Raw genomic sequence first — 25,439 nt, 5'->3', positions numbered from 1 at the left:
TTCGCTTCTGGAGTCGGCGGGGCTGCTGGGATCCAGGCATAGGTGGAAAAGGCAGTAGGAAGAAAGTCACGTGAAGCCTGAAGAAGCTGGGTGTGGGCCAGCCTCGGCCAGTGCAGTTGCCTGCCTGAATCAAATCTTACTTCCCATCCCCCCTGGCTTCATCAGGCTTTTTTCCCTACTTCCTGCTCAGCCTTTTAGGAGGTGGCAGAAACTGCAGCTTCTTCCTCCAGGTTCAGCCTCTCAGTCTCCACCTTCATAGAGATGAGATGGGAAGAGGCCCACCTGCCCCTACCCTTCCTCCTCTTCTACTAAAATTAGCTGTTCTAGACCTTTCACCCTCTCTGTCTAAACTAAGACCATCTAACGCCCCATTTCTACTGGCCCTGGTGTCCATGGGGCTCCTCCTGCCCAGAGGTTGCTCACCACCTCAGTCACCTTCCTTCTGCTCTGTAAGTCATCAAGCTCTGCCTCCACCTGCTCCACAGCCCTCCCTCGGATTTCTATCTCCCTGGCTGGGTTCCAGTTCCTCCTTGAATTCAATAGCACCCTCATTTCTCTCAGCCACTTGAGCAAACTCCAAGACACCTTCTATCCTGACATCAGCAATTACGCCAAGGGCCATTAGGCTTTCGGCATGACTATTTTTAGAAACCCAGTGTCTGTCACTTGAGATTTTTTTTTTTCCTGTGAAAATATCCCTCCCTCTCAATCTGCAACAGCTGCCCTTGGTAACCTCCACCTCTTCTCTCCCTGACCTGAGAGAGGGATCTTTGTCCACTTTGCTCTTCTGTCTCCTGTGCCCAGAGACCTGCAGGACAGCTACCAGCTTGGAGGAGACACTTGTATTTTGCACAGCCATAGTTCCTTTATTAAAAGCACACTGTTGGTTTGTACTCAGATTGTGCATTACTTTTTGTTGAATCATGTTACCTTTACAGCCGTAGATCTCTTTAGGGAAGAGAAAAGCACTCTGATGGAAGGCGCAGGTAGAACAGGAACACAAGCAGATCACAGGAAATCTCAAAGCACTCCCCAGCTCTGAGATGGGCTGAGGAAGCCATTCCCCAGCCACTTGGCCTCTAAGGTTCCCATAGGTCCAGGCACAGACTGGACAATCCTCCATGATCCTCCACGGGCAGCAGGGGCTGAGAGGACAGGCAGGAGCCCAGCCTGGCTATTTCCATTTCATGGCAGTAGCTTAAGACTGAGTTAGGGTGGAAGGAGTAGCTGAGGCCCCTAGGATTCCCAGTCATCCTCTTCCTCTCCTGGGGGCTGCTGAGGGGGAGGCAGAGGTGGGATGGAGTCTGACATGCGGGCGAAGGCTCCTCCTGGCCCTTCACTGGCCCCTGTGCCGGGTCCTTTTCCTGAGATCCCTGGGATGGAAGGATCAAGAGTGAGGGAGGTTGGTCAGGGGAGCACCAATTCACCCAGTCCCTGGTAACTTAGACAGCAGAACGCAGAGACTACCTATGCTGCTGCCTCTTACCTTTGCGCCTCATGGCAAGCTTGTTAAAGAGGTCAGACATCAGGTCCCCACCTTGACTAGTGGCTCTCACTACAAGAGAAAAGCCAATAGGAGGGGGGCTGGGGATGAAACATGCAAGCTGCCCTTGGGGGCTTGGTCGCAGCTGCCTGTTTCTTGCTCATTATCCTCCCATACCCCCTACCCCCACCTTCTCCAAAGCCACCAGGTTTACTACTAGCCCTCAGCACTTTGGTCTGTCCATGGCTGTAGCACTGAGGCCCTAATAAGAAAATGGACAACCACTTGAGTAGCAAATTCTCAGAGCCACCCTGTGAGACAAAAGGGCAAACTTACTGTATGCCCAGAGAGAGGCTAAATAATTTGCCTAGGATAACAGGGCAAGTCAGAAACATAGCTGGGACTCAAACTCAGGGCTGCTCTCTTCCAGGCACTGTTGCTTTATGCCCAGGGACAGCAAACAGATAATCTATAATTTCCAGAGGTGGAACTGAGTTAATCCTTCAGATTCTGTCTCTAAAAATAGCCTATGTCCCTGACCATTTCTTGGGATGACTCTTGGCAGAGTCTGAGAAGATTTTTTGTCTTGGTCTGAGCTGAGTAAGATTCTGTCCACTCCCAACTTGTAAAGGAAGCTTTACTAGGCAGCCTCCAAAACCAGTAAGGAACCTACAGCCCAGGCAGGAGGGATGTGGATGTTAGATAATGGTGAAGACCTATTACCCTGGGAAGAGCATGGAGTGGGGGTTGGTCAGGGCTGACATTCTGGAGAGAGGGTGCGAGGGGGTGTGTGGACTCGAGGTAGTTGGGAAAGAAGGAGCCTGTTTGTATGGAGCCCTCCCACTGGACGGGCCCAGGGTGCCCTCACCTTGTCCCTGCTCCTTCTGCTTCTTCTTCTCCAGCTTGCGCTCTTTGACACTGCGGAGCTTGGCCTTGCCGATGCCCCCAGCCTGGCGAATGGACTCCAGCAGTGTGGCCCGGCCACTGGAGGGGTCAACCACTTCTCTGGGCGCTCCCTGTACTGAGGGGGGAGTTGTGTACACAGGTGAAAGGCTACTCAGGCAGGACTGGGCTGTACCAATCTTGTCCACCCTACAGTTCTGGGGGTGAGGTTTGTTAGAGGCTTCACCTCAACCTGGCCTCTGAGGAAGGGCTCTTCCTCTTCAGAAAGGAAGCTGGTGAAGTCTAGCCAAGGGCACAAATAAGAAATGAGACCACAGGGCTTGAATTACGACTTCATCCATCTGAGGTGAGCGTAGCTGATCCTGCTCTCCAACCCCCACCCATTTAGGTTCTACCTGTAAAGGTGGGCCTGGAAATGTGAATGTGCTGGTATTGTCTGAAGGATACCTGATCCAACAAGGGATCTCTTGACTGTTGGATTTAGACTGGGAGATAGGATATTAAAACTGAAATGTAATTTGGGGGACACAAATATTTTCAATAAACAAATTTCTTTAAGTAGTAGAGCCCTTTTTTTCCACTGGTTTAAATGGGAACAGGAAACTCAGTCCCACCTATCCAGCCTCCCTCTACTTGAAGGTGCTCTGCAGACAGTTTGAAAACCATTATTTTGTGACCCCAACAAAATGATATATTTAACCTGGAACTATTCTGAAAATCAAGGATTTATGACCACTTCCTTCAGAGATCTTGAAATTCAGATAGCTAATCCAGGGTCCCCTCAAAGTGACCAAATTCTATGATACCCACCGGCTGCTGCTCCTACCTGCAGGAGACAGGCTGCTGCTGCCATCGTCCTCCCCAGCACTGTGGCCTGAAGGGGCTGTGGTCTGGGGTGGGGGTGGAGGTGGGGGAGGACTGACCAACACTGTCGGTGTTGGGGGAGGGGGAGGGGGAGGCGGGGGTGGTGGAGGTGCTGTTAGCCCCCCATCTTCTAGGTCTGAAACAGAAGTGAGAAAGTATGAGGTGTCTCAGGGAGAAGAGGGCAGGGACCTCCCCAGCCTAACTCCCATTCCTAGCTCTCTGCTCACCTGGCTTGAAAGGCTCAGCTACCTCTGTGGGGAAGGTAGGCAGTTCTGGAATAGTGCAAGGGGCAGAAGGGGCGATGCCAGGGCCCAAATCAGCACTGTACATGAGGTCGTCGGCAACACCAGGCAGGTCAGGCAGGTAGGATGGCACATCAATCTCGGGTACCTGCCCCAGGTCTGGCACGTAGAAGTAGTTCTCTGGAACCTACAAGGTCAGGCAGGGACATATAAGCAGTAATGGGGGGCTGTAGGGGGCACAGGCCCTGCAGTTTGGCCTTGTACATATCCATGCACCACTGGGGTAGATAAGGGGCCCTCAAGAGAGCCTTCCTTCTAAGAAGAATCCTGGCAGGGCTCCACGTCCTCATCTACTTACACCTCTGTCCTCTAGTGAGGCCCCACCCAGGCCTCACTGATTGCTACCTGTTGTTCCAGCTGCTCCCTCTTGCTGATGGACAAAGGCGCATCAAAGAGCTTCTCCTCTGTCTCTGCTCCCAGCATCACATGAGTCTTTGTTACAGCACCAGCCAGGGGGTCCAGGAAGACATATTTCTTGTACCTAAAGGGTGGAGAGGTTAGGCAATCCATCATCAGCTAAGATCCACACTCCTGACCCATCACCCACTTCAAAAGGGGTAACTATTAGTTTGGATTGGGGGTTCAGGCCTTATAACCCAAGCCAAACTAGTCAGCTCCTGGCCCACCAGACTCTAGGAGGCTGCACCCCTGGGTGTCCAGCTAAGCCAGGCCTGTCCCCCCCCTACCCCCCCCCCCCCCGCAGCCCTGCCTTCTGGCCCTACAGATTCTCTGTGGTGTTGAAGAGCAGCAAGGAGCTGACGGAGTTGATGTTGCTGGGAAGACTGCCCAGCCCCTCCTCCGCCTCATCCTCAGGCTCTGGTTTGGTGTTCACACACACAGGGAAGTATTTCAGCTTCTCCTGCAGGGGAAGGGAGGGGAGGCGACAGGGATGGTATATTTTAGCTGAGGCCAAACTGACCTCCACCCATCCTAGTCAGAATCCTCTTGGGGACAGAACCCTATGGTAGAAGCTCAGTTCCTCCTGCACCTACTGGGCCACCGCTGTTCGTCTCCTCAAAGAAGGGTGTAAGTGTGTCAAGTGTGCTTCCACAAACCTGCAGCGCCCGTTCATCCAGGGCTCGGTGCTTGCTCTGGATCCTGTGGCGTGGGCGTCTCTGGAAGCCAGGGTCCTGGGCACCCGTGAAGATGGACCCGTACTCCTGCAGGTGCTCTGGGGCTGGGTACTTGGCACTGGAGAACACCTGAGGACACCGGGAGGAATCTGAGATTCACTTCCTCAGGGGGGTCAAGGAACTCAGGAGAGCCTGTGGTTGGGAAGTGGCAGGGGCCAGGGAAGGAGAGTACATTCTGGGGTGGGGCTGGATAGCCAAGGCAGGGAGGGACCCAGGCAACCTCAGAGGCGTGGGGAGATGGTAGGGATTTCTGGGACTACCCAACTGCCACAGGGACCAGGGGCCACACAGGCTACCTTGATGGCCTTCTTGCTGCCCTTGATCTTCTCAATCTTGGCCTGGGCCAAAGAGACCCGCTCCCCAATAGCCTGCAGCTGGCTCCGGCTCAGCTCTACTCGTTGGGAGATCCTGCCACAGAAAAGAGGATGGGGGCTTGGGGTGCAAGTACAGCTGCTCCCATCTCCCTGCAGCTTCCTGCTTTTGAAGGCAGGCCCAAGGAGCCAGGTGCTATGTAAGGGCTCTTTACAAAGCAGTGTGACCTGCTTGTCAGATTGTCAGAGCCGATCCTGGTGCTGCCTAGGTTATAGGATATCCAACCTAGGAACTGACCAAATTAAGTTCCTTGCAGCTCTGGGTTGGGGAGACAATCATGCTGGCCTTGAGTTGGTGGTTGTACCCACCACTTAAAGGGACATGGTTCCTACCTTCCTGAATGCCACCCCTCACGTAGCGATGGCCAAAAGGACAATCATAATTACCTACACATACATAAAGATCCAGCTCTTTACAGTTTGTAAAGCATTTCCACACACTGCTCACAAGGTATCGTGTGAAACAGGCAGAAGTGGCCTCTTTTTGCAAATAAGGAAACGAGTTCAGAGAGGCTGAATGACTGGTCTCAGTCAAATAGCCAGCAAGGGGCAAGGCTAGACTAAACACATCACCTAAAATCAAATCCCAGGCCTATTCATGAGGAAATGCCCCTCCCTCTGCATAATGAAGGGCTCCTATGAATAAATCCCAAGTTCTTACCAAGGTTTGCAGGCCTCTTTGTGATCTGGTCCCTTATTTGCTTTCACTCTCACCCCTAGGCCTGTGGGCACCAGGAATACCAGCTGTCTTGCTCTTCTCTGAATATGTCAAATGCATTCTTGTTCCACAGCCTTTGCATCAAATGGAGTGCCACCACCCAGACATCCACACGCTGGTTCCTTATTGGAGGCACCATCTCAGTGAAGTCTCCCCAGTCACAGAGTCTGAAACCCTACCCTGCTACTTCCAAAACCCCTTTCCCTACCTTACTTTGCTTGAAGCACCAAAGGGCATCATGCCTCTACTGACTATGTTTGCTCCCAGGTGGTAAGCGCTTTCTTTTGTTCCCTGCTGTGTTCCCAGGGCCTACAATAGTGCCTGGCACCAGGGAGGCGCTCACTCGATGGTTACGGATAAAACCCATACACCCAAAGAACAATTAGAGGACTCACACTTCCTGATTTCAAACTGTACTACAAAGCTACAGTAATCAAAATAGTGAGATACTGGTCTAAAGACAGACAAAGATAAATGGAACAGAACAGAAGTCCAGGAACAGACCCACAAATACATGGGCAACCGATTTTCAACAAAGGTGTTAAGTACATGCAGTGGGGAAAGAACAGTCTCTCCAACTGCTGGTGCTGGGAAAGCCGGATATTCACATGCAAAAGAATAAAGTTTAGATCCCCTATCTCACACCATATTAAATCAACTCAAAATGAATCAAGGATCTAAATACAAGAGCTAAAACTATAGAACTTAGAAGATAACTTAGGGGCAGCAAATCATCATGACCTGAGATTCAGCAATGGATTCTTAGATATAATACTAAAAGTGTGAGCAACAAAACAGTAGATAAATTTGATTTCATCAAAATTAAAAGCTTTTATACATCGAAGGAAATGATCAAAAAAGTGAAAAGGCAACCTACAGAAAGAAAATATTTGGAAACCATATATTGAATAAGGCTTAACATCCAAAATACACAAAGAACTACAACTCAACCACAAAAAGACAACACAACTGAAAAATGGGAAAGTGACTTACAGACATTCTCCAAAGGAGATACACAAATGGCCAATAAGCACATGAAAACACGCTCAACATCATTATCAATTAGGGAAATGTAAATCAAAACCACAATGAGATACCACTTCATAGCCACAAGGATGGCTACTACTTAAAAAAAACAGAAAACAAGAGGTGAAGAGAAACTGGAATTCTAGTACATTGTTAGTGGGAATGTAAAATGGCGCAGCCACTGTGGAAAGCTATACAGCAGTTTCTCAAAAAGTTAAATATAGAATTATATTACCTGAGAATTCTACTTCTGGGTATATACCCAAAGAAAGTGAAAAGAGTCTCAAATAGATACTTGTACACTAACATTTATAGCAGCATTATTCACAATAGCTAAAAGGTAGAAATAATCCAAGTGTCTATCAATGAATAAATGTATACACAAAATGTGGTATACGTACCCACAATGGACTAGTATTCAAAGAATGAAGTTGAGACATAACTGTAGCATAGGAGAGCCTTGAAAACATGCTCCGTGAAATAAGCAAGGCACATGTTCTAGTTTGCTAGCTGCCAGAATGCAACACACCAGAGACAGATTGGCTTTTAATAAAAGGGGATTTGTTTTGTTAGTTCTTCAGAGGAAAGGCAGCTAACTTTCCACCGAGGTTCTTTCTCACGTGGGAAGGCACAGGATGGTCTCTGCTGGCCTTCTCTCCAGGCCCCTGGGTTCCAACATCTTTCCCAGGGGTGACTTCTATCTGTACCTCCAAAGGCCTGGGCTGAGCTGCAAGTGCTGAAATGAGGTATGCTGAGCTGCTTGGGCTGTGCTACGTTGAGCTCTCTCAATTAAGCACCAGCCAATTAAGTCAAACATCATTCACTGCAGCAGGCACACCTCCTAGCCGACTCCAGATGTAATCAGCAACAGATGAGGTTCATGCACCATTGGCTCATGACCACAGCAACAGAACTGGTTGCTTTCACCTGGCCAAGTTGACAACTGAATCTAACTACCACAGCACATAAGCACAAATATACGATGTCACTTATAAGGGACAGAAAACAGATTAGAGGATATCAGTGGATGCAGGGAGGGGGAAAGGGGAAATGTTTATAAAAAACTAAATTAAAAAACATGCTTTGAATTTAAATATAAGCTTCACTTATGATTTTCCACATTATTCAACAATATCAAGCTGCTCCAGAGCCAACTCGGACTCACAAGTTAGGGTTTACTCCTCCCAGTTGCTCCCCTAGCTGCCCTCTCTCCAAGAACACCAGCCCTTGCCTGTGACCAACAAGTCCCACATCCAGAGTGGCCATATCCCAGCATCTGCCTGGCGAGAGTAAGCACACATGTGAGGCCCATGAAACAAGAAGCGAAGTTACAGGTTTAGTTCATGGGGATAGGATGGCAGAAAGGCCCCACCAAACTGAATTTTCCGTGACTTGAAATAAACAGTCAAGAGTCTGGCTCAACCCTCCAATAGCATCTCCTCATCACCAACTCTAGAAGGTTTTGGCCCCAGGGAACCCACCCGATCTATAAACATCACAATCCAGGGGTCTCCATCCCCTAACAGAGTCTTCCCTGAACTTCTGACTTCTCATGTCCAGGGAGCTCTGAGGGGACAGGGCTGGGAGTACAGGCAGGCACCCAAACAAGCTACATTTTCCTGGTCTGAGGATGGCAGCAGTACAGAGAAAACAAGGTCACAGTTTTCAATACAGAAGGCAGAATCCCCTAATTCACATCTTTTTCAGCAAGGAGAAAGGTCCCATCCACAGCAAAAGGGCATTACAGCATGCTGTTATAACTGACCTCCAGTTTCCAATTCAGCCACATCTTGCCCCTGGGTGCTGACGCAACTTTCAGTGATTACATAACCACCCCACTCTGTCAACGTGGAACAAGGGAGAGACATCAGAACTGCAGATGGACAAAGGCTATTCTGTTCTGGTTCTTAAGCAGAGAGAGAAGTGCTAGTTTCTTGAAGTTGCCAATATCAAACTTAATGATGATCCCTGGCAAATTTCTGGAATGTATTATTAGAGAGTTTGTAAACACTTATGAAAGGAAGAGGCAAGTCCCAGGGGCCAGCACTGTTCTAAACTCATTTCATTTCTTTTTTTTGACAGGGTTATTAGACTGGTACATCAGGGGAAAAACCTTAAACAGGGAATCTTGACTCATCAAGGATTTTGACAGCTTTTCACAAAATCCTTTGGATGAGATGGAATGAACAGAGGGATGAGAGTACATCAGACCCAACTGAATAACACCTGAAGGGGACCAGAGAATGGACTGATCAGCCTGCAAGAAGGTCTCTGAAAAGGCTCTGTCCCAGACAGCTCATTCCACACTTTATTAAAACTGGAGGATAAGAAATGTGAGAGGGGCTTCTACATGATCGAATAAATATTAAAAATAATCCTGAAAGGACAGAAGTATGGGCTGTGACCAATAAGATTATATTGACAAGGAATTACCGCGAAACCCAACATTTAGGTTTAAAGTCAAGTGCAGGACTTCTGGTCAACCAAAATGGTGGAGTGAGATGCTCCAGGGTACTTTTCCCCATAGAATCTTTGAAAAACAAGCAAAAACTAGCAGAGCCATCTTTCTCAGAGCTCCAGAAAATAGTTCAAGGTTGGAATAATTGGGTAAGCAGCAAATCAAGAAAAATCAACTTAAAAATGGCAGGGAAACCTCATCAGGCCCTTAGGGGCCCCTTTCCATCATGGTGTGGAGTTAGCCCATGCTCTCAGTGCAGGGTCCTGGTCCCGGTTCCAGAGGGAGCAGAATAACCCCTGTATGCCCGCTGGAGTTCATGTGTACCTGTGCCAATACATAGGGTGGCAGCCTACTAACTGAACCAGGACACTGGCTCACAGTCCCAGAACTCACCCTGCATGCAGCAGCAGCTTGCCAAAGCTAAATCAGTAAAATTTAAATCAGCTAAATCAGTCAAAGAAACAGTCAAATTGCTGTGGCCTAGGCAAAGGATTGCCTACTGGCTTTAAGACATACAAGAGAGCACCGAGAATGGGAAGAAGAGACGGTCAGGTCTCTGTAAACAGGGGAATTGCTAAGGCCAAGAGCACACACCTAGGACAAGATCAACTCCCCCCACTCCTGCCTCTTTTTCTATTGTGTGCAGTATTTCAGGCTTCCATTCGACAACCCAGGGGAGATTTTTAAGTTAAACGAAACGGCCCAACCAGGCCTTAAACTTGGAGACCTGAAACAACCAACACAGATGCTTATCAGGGCAGGAATGCTCAGTGGTGGGCCCCTCATCCTGGGGTGGCTAAATACCTCCCACTGCAATAGCACAGGGCCTGTCTCCTTGCTATGAAGTGGTGCGTGTGGCACTGTCATCCACACACCCTGACCTGCACAGTCTGGCCTCCCCAGGAGGCCAGGCACAATGGGATTTCTTCCCCTGATCTTTTGGGTCCTCTGTGTTGTGCAAAAAAGTGGTCATTTGCTGAAAGTTTCTGCTGTGCCTGGACTTGTATTCCCATAATGCACCGTACAACAACTTGCTCCGTGGGGTTCAATGGCAGATTGGGGCTGACAGAAGAAGAATCTGTGAACTTGAGGATAAGACAATTGAAATTATTTAGGCTGAGGAGCAGAAAGGGAAAAGGGAAAAAAAAAAATGAGAGTGAATAGTCAGGAAAACTTGGAACAACATCAGATATACCAATATATGTTATCATGGGAGTTCTAAAAGGAAAAATTTTTAAAAAGGAGCAGAAGGTATGTTTGAAGAAATAATGGCAGAAAACTTCCCCAATTTAACTAAAGACACTAATATCCAGGAAGCCCAACAAACTCCAAGAAGGATGAACTCAAAGAGATTCACACACACACACACACAAACATTATAATCAAACTGTCAAATACCAAAGATGAAGAGAGAATCCTGAAAGCTGCAAGACTGAAGCAACACATCATGTACAAGACAGCCTAATAACATTAAGTGCGGATTCCTCATCAGAAACAATGGAGGCAAGAAGTTACTGGGACAAAATATTTAACATGCTGAAGAAAATAACTGTCAACCCAGAATACTGCATCTCTTGAAACTGTCTTTCAAAAATGGGGGAGAAATTAACAAATCACCGTTAAACAAAAGCTGAGGGTGTTTATCACTACTAGCCTGGCCCTACAAGAAATGCTAATGGAAGGTGGAAGTTCTTCATATTAAAAGGAAAGGATACCATTCGTTTCATTTGTTCCCGGGGCCTGCCTATGTAAAAAAAAGAAAGAAAAAAGGAAAGGAAAGGATACCAGACAGTAGACTGATAGGGCCTGAAGAAATAAAGATCTCTGGTAAAGGTAATTACATGGGTAATTATAACTACTACTACTATTATATTGTATTTTTGGTTTGTAACTCCACTTTTTACATCTCAACAGTTTCTAAAATACAAATGCATAAAAAGTAAAGATAAATCTTTCTGGTTACACAACATATAAAGATACAATTTGTGATAAGAACAACAAAAAGGTGGGACAGAAGGGTACAGGAACAGCTTGTATAAACTACTGAAGTTAAGCTGGTAACAAATCAAACAAGACTGTTGTAGATATAGAATGTTAAATTTAAGCCCCATGATAACCACAGAGGAAATGTACAAAAAAGTATACAAAGAAAGAAATGGAAAGGGGCTCAAAATAGCTCACTGCAAAAGATCAACAAATATAAACGTAGTCAGTAATGGAAGAATTGAGAGACTAAAAAGGTATATGACTTTGAAAGCCAAATAGCAAAATGGCAGAAAAAAGTCCTGCATTATCATTATACTTTAAATGTAAATTGATTAAACACTCCAGACAAAAGCAAAGAGTGATAGGATGGATAAAAAAGCATGATCTAACTACATGCTTTTTATAAGAAATTCACCTTAAATTCAAAGACATGAGTAGGCTAAAAGAGAAAGGATGGTACATCCAAGACTCTATTAAGCAGATAATCAAAAAATATTGGCATAGTCCCTTGAGAGATGGGGAAAAAAATATGGAACTATTAAAAACTTTACCACTGAGGAAACCCCTGATACTGTGTCAAATGTTAGGAATATCCAAATCAATGGGCCAAGCCCTTGATCTTGAGGCTTACTTTTGTGAAGCTTATGTATGTAGAGGAGAAATTTAGCCTATCTAAAGGTATGCCTAAGAGTTACTTCTGGAGAACCTCTTCTGTTGCTCAGATATGGCCTCACTCTCTCTGAGCCCAACTCTGTAAGTGAAATCATGTACCCCTATGTGGTACATAACATCCAGGGGTGAAAGTCTCCCTGAGGGTGTGGGAGATGACTCCCAGAGATGGGGTCTGGCCCTGACACCATGGAAACAACAATGTCGTCCTGACCTCAAGGGGGAAAAGAAGTGTAACTAATAAAAGATCAATGGCTTGGAGAGTTCAAATAGAGTTGAGAGGCTACTCTGGAGGTCACTCTTATGCGAGCTTCAGTTAGACAGTGCTACCTATCATAACTTGCCAAACCCCAACCAAAACGGTTCCAATCAATCCTAAAGAACAGCTAGGGCAAAATATACGATTCTACAAAGGTTCCATGCACTAGGATATTTTTCCAGAAACCTACAACCTCCAGATAGGTCCCTGGTCCAGATAAGTCCTGAAACCTAGCCCAGCCTCTCCAGAACATTGGCTAGTTCCATCTCCCTACTCCATATTACTGACAGCCCCTTCCAACCTCAAAAAGTTAGAACGGGTATAGCCCAAATGCCCCTAAAGAGTGGGACAGATCAAAGGTGATGGTGGAGTTATACAGAGAAGGTAGAGTTTAGCAAATGAATGTGATTGCTGAATCATTAAATTGATTTTTCTTTTAGTCTCCAGTATCTTAGAGAAGCTAGAAATAAAAACTTAAAATTGTGGAATTGTAACCCATACTAAATTCTAAAATCTGTTCTACAACTAATTGTTGTGCTGTGCTTTGACATTTATTGCTTTTTTGTATATATGGCGTTTTTCACAAAAAAGAAAAAAAAAGTTGATTGCAATGATTAAAAAAAATATTTATTCCTTCTAGCCTCCTATGTTCTGGAGCAGCTAGAAGGAAAAATCTGAGATGATGGTATGGTAGCCCATGACAAACCCTGGGATCTGCTCTATAAGTACCTGTTGAAGGGTGCTTTGAAAACTGTTGCCTTTTTCTTTGCTTTGCTTTGTACATATGTTATACAATTTAAAAAGTTAAAAGAAAAAAAAAAGGATGGGGAAAAAATTGGGGTAACTTTATACTAATATTAGATAAACAGACTTTAAGACAAAATGTTACAAGGGACAAAGAAGGACATGATATACTAATAAAGGGATCAAGTCAACAAGATGTAACCATTATATACATATATGCACTTAACTGCAGAACCCTAAAACATATGTAGCAAATATTGATCGATTTGAAGGGAGAATTAGACGGTCCTAGATTAATAGTAGGAGAATTCAATATACCACTTTTAACATTGGATAGACTGCCTAGACAGAAGATCGATAAGGAAACAGAAGACCTGAATGATACTAAAACCAACGAGACCTAGCAGACACACAAACCCCTCACCCAACAACAGAAGAATAGATGCTCTTTTCCAGTGCAGAGATCCTTCTCAAGGACACACCATATGTCAAGGTCACAAAATATGTCTCAATAAACGTACAAATATTGAAATTATTCAATGTATATTCTCCAGCCACAATGGGATGAAGCTAGAAATCAAAAATAGAGAGAGAAATGGAAAATACATTAATCTGTGGAAATGAAAAAATATACTATTAAATAATCAATGGTTAAGAAGAAATAAGGTAAACTGGGAAATATCCCGAAGCAAATGAAAACTAAAACACAACATACCAAAACTTACAGGATGTAGCAAAGACAGTGCTGAGAAGAAACTTTAACAAGAAAGAGGGTGGGGAAATTTGTTTCAGCAGCAGTTCAGGTGAAAAAAGACCTGGAGGTGATATAAACTCACAATGAACTGAAAATGTGTTGAAGCAACTTAAAAAGGAAATGATATCTTTGGGCACAAGGCCTCCTTGTCCCTCCCCTATCCTCCCTCCTGCTTTCAATAAACACTTATAAAACATCCACCTCTTTTTGTGAAGGCACTATAGGGAAAATACAGCCTCCTAACTAATGAACACAAATACACCCTGTACTGATCTCATCCACATTTGTCCCTGTATTAAACTGGACACACGCCTTAAAAGGATGAATCCCCTTCCAGTCCTAGTCACCACTGTGTTCCTAACACTTGTAAGAAGATAGGCAAGAGGGGATTAACAAATTCTGGCTGAATAAAAAGAGTCAAATTACCAAACACCCTAAGGAGGGTCAGGCCATACAAAGCTGAAGGATAATCTGGCTGGAGATGAGATAATTTAGAGATTATGATAATTTCCTCCAAAGATCAAAAATATCAAAAGTGCTATCAAGTGGAAAAACAAGAAGACTTACTCTCTTGTTGCCCCAGAGGGTTGGATAAGGACCAGTGAGATGGAGTTACAAGAAGGCAGATCTCAATTCTGCCTAAGCAGAGCTTTCTAACAAACTGCTGCACAGCTCTGCTAAGCAGTCAGATTACAGCTTGGTCATCCTCTGTCAGGGGTGCTCTGGGGGTGATTCCTGCGTGGGGCAGAAGGGTGGGGGGCATGAGTTCCGGGGTTCTTTTCTTATCCAGAACCTATAATTCTAAGTGATACATGGTTATGGACAAAGCCCCCCAAATGTCTAGTCTTTGTGGTCACATATCATCATGCCTAGGAGAGAAAAGAGTTTTCAATTCTTACGCCCCCTCAATCAACTGCAGTGACCAACTGGAAGGCTGTGCTAGGAAGGACTGCCAGGCTTGCACTGGGGCTAGGCCATGACTGATTAGCAGCAACATTCACCCGGGAAGGGGGATGGTGGCCCAAGGACATGTGTTTACCTTTCCCTGTCTAGACCTCCAGGCTTGGTGGCCTACCTCAAAGAAGGTCATTTTCAAGCTCACTGATAAGGCTACATCCCCATTACATGTGCCCAGGCATGGCAGACAAAGGGCTGCCAACATCAGCATCCGGGATGGCGGAGGCTCACTCAGTGTGCTCACAGCTCCCACTACTTGCCCATCTTACTCTATCCATCCCTTGAGGGGCATAAGATTTTGAGAAATGAGAAAGCAGCCCCTCTCATTTCAAGGAGCTGGGGACTGGTGCTCCATAGCTGTTCCAAACATCCCTCTCTTTCTTTATTTTCCTCCCTACCCCTCATTGTTCAATAAATAAGATTTGCATGCCTTCAGTTTGCAATCACATCTAGGGGCTGTGGGGGACAGAGATGCCTTAGACAACACACAACTACCACAGGGAGACCCAAAAGGAAAATGCACAACTACAAGGCCTACAGGCCTGGCTTTCAAAGCTATCCAGGAGCAGAGTGATCTTGGGCAAGTCACTGAATTGGTCTCTGCCCCAGCTTCCTCAGCTGTAACTTCTTTACCACAGAAATACTGTGAAGGCCAAGGAGCCAATGTAAGTAAGGTGCTCCAGTGCTGCTGGCACAGCCCATAACCTCAGCTAACATTCGCTATTATTGCCCCTGTCAATCCCATGAGCTGGGGAGGGATGAGGAGCATTCAGAGGAAAGCAAGAACTTCTACGTGAGTGTGAATGTGTGTGTGCAACCATACATGAGTGTGCATGTCCAGTGGGGAGGGGTGGGAGATGGGTTCATGGAATAGGCAGTAAGTTTTAAGCAGACCTGAAGATGGGATGCTCCAGGCAGAGGAAACAGGCATTTTGCAAGAGAACCCATGGAAGGCAGGTATCAGTGGAATAGCAAGCAGTTCCCCTAGCTGGTATGGGTGGCATGCGGGAGGCACCGGAGGGACCACTGTCCTGGTGTGGGAGAAGGAAAAGGACAAGGATGGCCCAGATGGTACTCTGGCTCCCTGTGCTACCACTTTCAAAGATGACCACCAACCCTGTAAGGGCAGGCCGCAGCCCATCGGGGCTGCTGCTGGCTGTGACTGTCAGAGTGCCAGTCCCAGCGAGGCTACCAGGGAGGAGGGAGCCCCTACTCCTGACCCATAATTGCTGCTTCTCTTCCCCTGCCTCAGTCTTATCCCCTGGCCCAGCAGACCCTGAACCTGGGCTCTTACCTTCACTTTTACCTTCTCCACTCACCGGGATAATTAAGAATGACCTGTTAATTACGTAAGCAGCTGACTGAGTGCTTAGTAACCCTGGGGACCACTAGGTGCCAATCAAAAGAGAAAGGGACAGGGAAAGTGGGGGAGAAGGGGAAGCTTGGAAGAAGGGCACAGCAAAGAAGTGAGGAAAAGGAAAGCATGGGGAAGGTGAAAAGAAGGGAAGGGAGAAAAGAGAGGAGGAAAAAAAAGAAAAGGGAGAAGGAAGAGGAGGAAGAGGGGAAGAATGCAGAAGAGGTAGGAAGAAGAAAGAAAAAAGAAAGGGAAGAAAGGAAAAAGCTTCACAGAAAATTTTTTCTTTTTCCAGAAGGAAGGTACTGGAAAGTGACTGCTGCTTCTCAGGCAAGGGAGCTGGGCTGGGACTGATGGGGGACTGGCAGAAGATAGCATCAAATTTTCACATACTGGATCTGTCCCCAGGGTACTCTTCCCCAGGCCACTTCACCACAAGAAACAGGTAACATCTCCAGGTAGGCATTTCAGGGCCTGGCTTCTCCCAAGTGAAGATGGAACAGATGGAGGCAGACAGAAAGGAGTGGGGTAGAGGAGCCTGCCAGGTACCTGTCATTCTCTCCAGTCTCAGCATGGCTCCCTGTTGCGGGAGAACAGGAGGAAGGCCCTTGGAATGCTAATTTTCCATTAGCTCCCTTACCTGCTGAACTGGGGGCCTGAGACGGGGGAGCAGTGGGGAAGAGAGACAGAAGAGAGTATCTTTCCTTTCCCCACCTGTCTCTTCTTTGCAAGAGGTTTCCAAGTAGGAGAAAAATGTTTAAAGTGGAGGCGATTCAAAGCTGGGGTCATATGGCCACTGCAAAAGCCATGAAAAATGCAAAGTCCACATTCTTGTCAGCTGCTGCAATGGGGGGAGACAGGCAGATGAGGCAAGGTCTCGGAACTCCCACTCCCACCCCTTCCTCTGCTGGTTCCTCCCCTTCCTCCAATCCCCCCTTCCCAATCCCTGCCATGACCTGTCCTTGTTTCCTTCGAAATGTCCCTGACCCATCCCACCCTGCTCACCCTCTCCAGCTTCCAGGGCCCCCCAGGGGGGACTCACTCTCTCCCCACTCCTGTCATCCGGGGACAGCTGCCTGACCAACCTTCCGTGTCTCTTCTGTCATTCCCCTGCTCAAGAACCTGTCATGGCTCACTATAATTCATGGATCAAGCTCAAAACCCTGTCTTGTTGGGAGGATCCCCCATGTGCCCTAACTTATTCATCACGACTTCCCCTCATCCACTGGAGCACACCAGGGCCCACTCACTGTGAGCGTACTGAGGGCATAAGGCAGAGCCCCCAAGGCCCACAGACACACGGAAAGGTAACATTTTATGCCTTGTTCTAAGGCTGAGGAACCAAATGGCTGAGACGGACAGCAGCATCTATGCTGCCAGGTCAAAAGCACCTGCCTTGAGGCAGCCTCCTCCAGACACCCTGATAGCTCATGCTCCAGGCCACCCATTTCTAGATGTCCCTGTTCTTCACGCCCACCCTCCTGCCCTACTTCACCACCCCCTGTCCCTCCCACAGCCTTATGCAGGCTCCTTCCTCCAGGCAGCCTGCTCTGACTGTGTGCATTTAGGCAGGCTGATGCCCGGCTAACATGCAATCCCACTTACCCAAGTAATGGCCCCACTCCCCTCTGGGGCATCTGTGTGTCCCATGTGCCCGGTTCCTGTGTTCAGGTTGGCCTTAACCAGGGCTTAGGGATGATGCAGGTGACCCAGGTCTAAGCCAATCAGTGTCACAGCCTCCTGACCCCAGCAACTGGTTCTGGGAGGGGATAAGACCTGCCCCAGGCCAAGAAGTAAGAACTTTGGGAGGAAATGCTGGCACAGAACAGAGCACCCTTTCCTGCTGGGCCTGACCCTGAGTGAGAAGCTCTGGCCCCCTGGCTGTCACTTGCTACCACAAGAGCCAGGGCTGTCTGGGAACCGAGCCCAGTCAGAAGCAGGGATGGAACACAAGCAAAATCAGGGCCTGATTGTTGGGGACAATTAAGGTAGCATGTATAAAATCCACCCTCAGCGATGCCGGAAACATGCAACATGGCTGCCAGGGCTGAAACAAAAAACAGCCTAAACTATAATCAGCCTTCTTCACGGAAGTAATAGTAGTTTGCGCCAGAAGTACTAACCGTACACCTGCCCTCTGCCCTAGCAACAGCAGCCACCAATCCCAGATCACCACCATCCCTACTAGCCACCCCCTCTCCTTCTAAAGTATATATACCCAGCCTCCTCAATAAACTTTTGCAGCTTGATCAGAATATTTGTCTTGCTGCCATTCTTCGCATCTCTTTGTCCCATGCCATTCTTCCCTCACAGGAGTTCGAGCTTCGGTTGATCATCCCGCGGGGCCGGGACACCTGATGACTGTTTAAGCCCTTCAACTCTGAAGCCTGCTCTACTATTTCGTTACTTTTTGCTTAAACTGGTTTGGGGAGTTCTGACTGATAAACGTGCCCATTCTTATGTATTTCTCTCTTCTTTAGATCCCCAGAAGCTGTAGCAGTTCATGCTGTGCCATCAAGCTTTCACCTAGCCCTAATAACCTTTCCATCCTGGACTGTAAGCAACCTGAGGACAGGAACCACGCTATATGCATCTTTGGTGTTGCTTAGGGTCCAGTCTGACGTGGGGCTTGCGATAGAAGATTGACAGAGGGACCTGGAGCCTGGCTGTAAGGGGAGCCTGGCCCAGGTTCGGGGCTCCTGAGAGGCGGCCTATCTTCCATGGGACACCCCCAGGCATGTGGAGGCGCAGAGCCATGCTCAGCTATCTCATCGCTCCTCATCCGTGGGTAAGAGAACATGAATTTGTCCACAAGGTGTCAGATATTCGAGTGGGAAAGGAAAGTAGGCCCAGCCTAATGCTGCCCTTACAGAATGGCACGCATGTAGTCACACTTCTGGTGGTGACACAAAGATTTCTGATGAACCATTCCAGCACTGGACGTGGGTGGCCAGAAGCTGGGATTGGTGCCTCTTAAAGCCTGTGTCCTCTTGCTTATTTGTTCCTTGGGCACATTCAGCACAAAAAGAAGCCTAAAGGGGAACTAACTACTGATAACAGATTGACAGATGATTACTGTATATAGCAAATAAGTAGAGATGTTGTCAGTGCATAATAGTTAAGAGCCAACCCTTACTGAATGCCTGCTATGGGCCAGGCACTATTTTACATACACTCATTCCTTTGCACTTTTAATTCATTACTACAACAATCCCATGAGGGAAGTACCATCATTATCATAATTTTACAGATGAGAACATGAAGACTGAGAGAGGATAAATAACTTGCCCAAGGTCACAGGCAAGCAAATGGGGAAACTAGATTTGAACCCAGGCCATCTGCTCCAGAGTCAACCCCTTACCCACTTCTATGCATTGCCCCTTGGTTACATTTACATTCTGAATAGGTCTGGGGCAGGTGGGTGTGCCAGTGGGCAGGTAAGAGGCAAAGGAATCAAGAGGGTCTGGTGTTTATACCAAGTCCAGCTGAAGACAATGACCAATTCTGTCCTACCCCCACCCCCACCCCCACCATTGGTTTGGGAAGGCTTCTGGGAAGAGGTGGACTTATAACTCGAGAAGTAAAAGGAGACTGCATTGCAAATGTTCTAAGAAATGATGAATATACAACTATGTGATGATATTGTGAATTACTGATTGTATATGTAGAACGGAATGATCATATGTTAATATTTTTGTTCGTTTGTTGTTAAATTTTTTTTAAATAAATAAATAAATACATAAATATTTTTTAAAAAGGAGACTGCATTGCATGGTGAAGACAGGGGGATTCCAGGTCTGGGGTGCCACCAGGGAGGGTGGAGAACAAGTGAGACCATCACATGAACACAAGTCAGGCAGCCAAATACTTCACACTGAGTGGGACACCAGGTCCCCTGTGTGAAGCACAGTGAGGACATCCAGAAGGGAAAATACCCACGCCCCATCTCAGTGCTTATGGCCAGAGAAAGGCAGGACTTGTATTTAGGATAAAAATTTGGGACCTCTGCAAGGAATCAGCAAACATCACTCATTCATTATTCATGTGAGATAAAGACTGAAAAATCATTATGGCCCAAGGGCTGTGCTAGGTCACCCATCAGTGACCTCTAAGGCCCTGCCCACCCTGCCCTCACACCTTTCACTCAAGCCACACTGGCTTCCTTTCAGCTCATTCCACTCAGGGCTTTAACTCATGTCCAACTTTTTTCCTGGAATTCCTTCTTCCCAATCCACCCTCCTGCAATAACACCTACTCACCCTTCAGATTTTACCTAAGTATCATTTCCTTCCATATGCCTCTCTGATACCTCAAACCACATCAGGCCTCATGTTGGCACTCCCCTAGCACCTTCTGTCCCCTCACAGAGAAGCCATCTAACACAGAATACCTGGCTGTGGGCCCTGGTGCTGCCATTTGGCAAGTCTCTTAGCCTTTCTGTGCTTCATTTTCCCCATCTATAAAATGGAAATGTAAACAGTGCCAAAAATCATGAGCATTAAATGGGCTAATGTGTAACACACACAGATTGATGGTGGCACATGGTAAATGTTATACACATATTAGTTATAAAAATTATTACCAATAGGACTCACCACAATTATACTTAAATAATTGTGAAATTGGTCATTTGAAGTCCATCAGTCCTGCCTTAGTTGGGCAGGAACTTGGCCTTATTCAATGATGTATCTAGAGATCAGCACAGCACCTTGCACAGAAGTATTCAATAAATATCTTCTGTCAGCAGGCCTAAGTGCAGGATTAGGCACCCCAGTGGGTGGAAGAAGAAAAACTGGAGAACAGTAGTGCCTGGGGCCTGGAGGACCCCCAGGAAACCTGGGGGGCTGGGGGACAGTAGGTAGTAAGCCCTGGTACTTATGAGAAAGGCTTCCAAGCTGGGCTCCTCAGGCACAGGAAAGCTCGCCAGGTCCTCCCAAGGCCAAGTATCCCCAAAGGGGCTGCTCCTCTGATCAGGTGGGGTGGGGGACAGCACCCACCTACTAAAGATGTCTCCAGAGACCTTCTGTAGGTACTGCAGGGCATCTGCCACCTGCTGGATGGCCTCTTCTCGCCGCAGGTCTGGCTGGATGAGGGGGACAGCATAGGTCTGGCCCACTAAGGAGGGCTGGGTCCTCAGAGGAGTCATGGTACCTGTGAGTGGGAACCGGAGAGTCAGAACAGCTGCACCTCCACCCACCATGGGGCACAGCCCGACCCTGCCAGGCACCCCAACAGTCTGCCGTGGGGTCAGCCTGGGCAGTGAGGAGAGGGAGAGAGAACCCTGGGTAGGAGGCCAGAGGCTCACAGAAGACTGTGTTCAGTTGACAGCTGCTTAAGTGAATGAGAGAGGGAGAGGGGAAAGAGCAGGGACCAGGAAATAGGTAGGGAGAAGAGACTGATCAGAGGTGCCTCATATGCCACTGGGTACCCTTTCTGTATGGTCCCTCATTTTAGCCTCTCAGCTGGGTGAACAAGAAACTCGGGTTGCAGAGTAAAAAGGAAACAGGGATGGATTTGGGTGAAAAATTGCCCCAGTCAAATGGCAAATAGCACCACGGTCTGGAAAAGCAAACACATGTGATCTCCTGGGTTCTTCTCACTGTCCCTAAGATCAGCTAGGCAATAGCTAGTGACTCTGGGTAGAGGACTGCTGGGCTCTGCGCATGCAGGCTAGAGCAAAGGAGGGCCAGGAGGAAGGGAGGGTGTCTGGGGGGCAGGGAATAGGAAGGGAAAAACACTCCTTCAAATTGCAAGGTGAGGGCAAAGTCTATTTATAATGGGTTTAATTAACTCCACTCCCTGGTGCCACTAAAGCAGCAATCACACTGCAGACGGCACTGATTTGATTGGCAAGAGCTGCGCCAGGCAGAATATTAAGGCACCAGACCCCTATAAATAGGCCTAATCACAACCCCTGGCTGGAAAGCTGGTGAGGAAGACATTAATCAGGCCTGGCACCGTGCCCCAGAGTGCTCTCCTAGGTAGCATATGAGGGCGGGGGGCCTGGTTGCAACAAAAACGTGAGTAAGGCTGGGTAAATATGGCAGGGAATGTCCAAAAGGCCTCCTTTGTGTTTAAACTTCTGTGTGGCCTTGGGTATATGGCTTGCCTTCTCTGAATCTGATTCTTTCCATATTTTCATTTTGCAGCCTGAGAACTGGCAGTACTCCCAATGAACCAGGCCAACATCTTCCCCTAACTAGAGCTTACTCCCTTATGCCCTCTGTTAGCTTCCGAAGTCCTCTTCTGCCCTACTGGTCCGATGAACCAGGCCAGCATTTTTCTTCTTCCAAGTTGACCCATTCTGCTCTTCAACTTTTTCGACAGCTGTGAGTTCTTCTTTTCCACTCACAAGTTCCAGGAAGGGCTTCCCAGGCTTCCCAGACCTGAACCTACCTTGTATCCTCACCAGGGCCCAGGAGTTATTCCTCACCTCCCCATTTCTCTTCCTTTTTGCCAAATGACCAAAGCGGGGCCTGCTGATTCCTAACCATCTGAGCAATTGAACCCACTGAGGCCACCACACCCTTTTCAAGGAGAACTTTCCTCCCTTACTCGTATTTATATTGATGCAGATTTGCAGGCCATCCTAACTTAATTCTGTGCCTCAGCTTTCCCATTTATAAGACTGGGAGTGGGGGAAAGGCTGGAAATACTTTCTGGGCACATCTTGAGATGCATTCCTCATTGTTAGTTATCATATCTGGGTTAAGTGTCTATGTAGGCAGGAGGCAGGGTGAGTAATGCAGGCACAAACCTCTTAAGAAAAAAGCAGCAAGTATGTTAAAGGATCTAAGGGGTTAGCTGCTGATTTATTCTGTGTACACACACCTCCTGGTCATCTATGAGCTGCCAGTCAGGTTTACAACAAAAGATGAATAAGACACTAAACTAGCCGGGTGGGGGGGGGGGGGTACAGCCTCAATAATAATCAAGTGGTAAGTGCTCAACTCCAGCTGGGAATAGGAGAGGACCACTGAAGAAGGAGTGGCAAATTTCTTCTCGGGCTATGGAGTCAGGAAATGCTTCTTAGAAGCAGCTGTACCTTCTTGTTAGGTCCCAGGTGGGGAGAGCCTTCCAGGCAGAGAGGCATGTTAGGGGAATGGCAAGTGGTTTTCAGCGGTGAGATAGGGCTATCCTTGAGGGAGTGGCAGGAAAAAGGAAGATAGAGACCACGTTGTGAAAAATGGTGAACATCATGGCAAGGAGTTTGAATGAAACCTGTAGACCAGGACCGAACTCCTTGGATTTCTGCCATCCAGTATGGGAGATGCTACCTGCAGCTACTGAGCACTTGAAATTCAGGCCAGTCTGAATTGCAATGTACCCTAAGTGTGAAAATAAATGCCGAATTTCAGAGACTTCATGTGAGAAAAAGAATAAAATATCTCATCAATACTTTAATTTCACCTGTTTCTTTTTTGTTAAAAATCTTGTCATAATGTAATTTTACAGTAATGAAATACACGTCTGAACGCAAAGAGGAAATGTTAGGTTGTATATGTGGTGACAGACTAAAAAAAACACCAAAAAACCCCACTACCCAAACAGTGAACCCTAAGTTAAACCATGGGCTACCATTTATAGTACAATTATAAAAATGATCTAGCATCAATTGTTTAACAAATGTTCCACCCCAATGCAAGCTTGTTAATAGGATGGTGATATGGGAATCCTGTATTTTATAGGATTGTTCTGTAAACCCACAACTTCTCTAATGAAGGGGGGGACTCCCTCTTCCCACCCCCCCAAAAAAATCACAAGTGTGGCTCGCTATCTATGTCTTTTAGGCAGTACTGTCTCAGAGAATCTGAAAAAAATAAACAAACCAGACTCTCCCAGGAAAAAGAACATACACACCATACTCCTTCCTCCCTCGTAATGCGCTTTATAATTTCGTAAGAGCACGGAATCCATCTCACAAACCGACCAAGTACACCCCCTTCTTTGGGTCTAAACCAGGTTACAAATCTCTGCTGTAGGGAAGAAGGGGCACTGGCCAGCCTCGGTGAAGGCCGGCAGCTGCAAAGGAAAAGGTCTGAGGATTCAGTTCAGCCCCATTCCTAGAAGGAAGAGCTCAGACGGTGGGCAGGCACGTGAGGGTCACGGGGTCCCGCGGGCTGAGTGAGGAAGTGGGAAGGTTAGAGACCCAAGACCAGTTTTCCAGCAGACCCCCGCCCCCTCCGGCCTCCCCTCACTCCCGAGGGTAAGGTGAGGGTCGGGGTGAAGGGTTTGGCTCCAGGGATGTGAAGTCCCGGAACAACAGAACATCTCTTACTGGCGGGCAGCAGATCAAGCGGCAGGGTCGGAAATAAGCTTGGGCGCAGGGTCTGTGCTCCCGGCCACCTTCGCAGGCACCCCTTCGCCCCCCGGCCACCGCTCGGCGCCGACCCTCGCAGCGAAAAAACAGGTCGTGGCCGAGTCAGGCCGCTGCTCAGCTCCCGCAGGCCGGCTCAGGCCCTCGCGCAGTCCCTCCCTTCCTTTCCTCCGCGTCCCCCAGCTCCGCCCTCGCCCCATCCGGGACCTGGGCCGCGCGCTCGCCCCGCCCACCAGCTGCCCTTCCTGCCGCGGCCGGGAGTCCTTCTCCCGCCCTCTGTCCCACCAGCCCGGGACTAGCCCGCCGACCTCCCACCGCCCGCGGGCCGGGTGCTGACAGCCCTCACCTGCGCCCCCCTCACCTGCGCGCCGCCGCCAGCGTGGATCCGCCGCGGCGCTTCCGCTCGGCCCGGCCGCGGGGTCCTAGCGCCGCCGGTTGCCGGGAACTCCCATCCGCCCCCGACTCCGACGACCCTCTTCCCACTCCTCTGTCCTCTCGCCGCGCTCGCTCAGGCTCAGACCCGCACGGTCCTCGGGGCTCGCCTCTTCGAGGCCCTCTGTGTGTACCTTGGTGACTGACACTCAGCGCAGGTCCGAGAACCCGCCCCTCCCCACCAGCCTTCTGTACTTAACTGGTTTTCACAGATCTTTTCGGAGGCGCCTGATTTTCTTGTCTTTGCCGTAGTGTCACTTTTGCACGAAGACATTGAACTTCTGTTCCTCAGATAACAGTGGAACCCTTGATCTCAGGATGGATAAAGAAAAGTTGAGTGGCATTCTATTATGCGAACTCTGAGGCCCTACCGACGTTTTGCTGGCCAGCTGGGATCTGAGTGGCCTGGAGAAGCGAGATGCAAGAGGGCAGTCTTTGGCAATCTTGCTGGGGTTTCCTGGCATTTTTCTAGCTTCCAGGATTCCAGGAGCCTGTCTCTAGAAATTCTCCAGGAAGATGTGAAGGGAGTGGAGCAGGATTAGTATCCTGAGCCCCTGATCTACAGGAAGAAAACTGGAAAGGAGACTGAAAACTTAAAGTTGTCCTCTCTCCCAGCCTCCTAGTCCCGTACCATTGTTCTTGGGAACCGACCCCCTTCTCCTGGAAATCATTCTCTCCAGCACTGAACCTTACCAAGATGCTTTGCATC

At 48.0% G+C, this 25,439-nt stretch overlaps 1 protein-coding gene across 3 annotated transcripts; it reads right to left on the bottom strand.

Moving 5' to 3' along the window:
* Positions 1–506: 506 nt before the first annotated feature.
* WASHC1 (WASH complex subunit 1) lies at positions 507–24,739 on the bottom strand. Of its 3 annotated transcripts, XM_077169659.1 has the most exons (12): positions 24,645–24,654; positions 24,260–24,373; positions 20,979–21,132; positions 4,982–5,093; positions 4,608–4,754; positions 4,275–4,411; positions 3,898–4,033; positions 3,478–3,679; positions 3,213–3,386; positions 2,352–2,504; positions 1,487–1,555; positions 508–1,373 (listed from the first exon to the last, which is right to left on the bottom strand). In XM_077169659.1, the coding sequence occupies exons 3-12, from the start codon at positions 21,125–21,127 to the stop codon at positions 1,237–1,239; spliced, it is 1,416 nt and encodes a 471-aa protein (XP_077025774.1). In that variant the 5' UTR covers positions 21,128–21,132; positions 24,260–24,373; positions 24,645–24,654; the 3' UTR covers positions 508–1,236. The 3 variants fall into 3 exon arrangements, with proteins under 3 accessions (XP_077025776.1, XP_077025775.1, XP_077025774.1); XM_077169661.1 differs by lacking the exons at positions 24,260–24,373; positions 24,645–24,654 and adding an exon at positions 24,660–24,739 and having other exon boundaries at positions 507–1,373; XM_077169660.1 differs by lacking the exon at positions 24,260–24,373 and having other exon boundaries at positions 507–1,373; positions 24,645–24,671.
* Between the last annotated feature and the right edge of the window lie 700 nt (positions 24,740–25,439).

Source organism: Tamandua tetradactyla, chromosome 7 (genome assembly GCF_023851605.1).
Source record: "Tamandua tetradactyla isolate mTamTet1 chromosome 7, mTamTet1.pri, whole genome shotgun sequence".
NCBI classification, from domain to species: Eukaryota; Metazoa; Chordata; class Mammalia; order Pilosa; family Myrmecophagidae; genus Tamandua; species Tamandua tetradactyla.
This window is presented reverse-complemented; position numbering and strand designations above follow the sequence as displayed.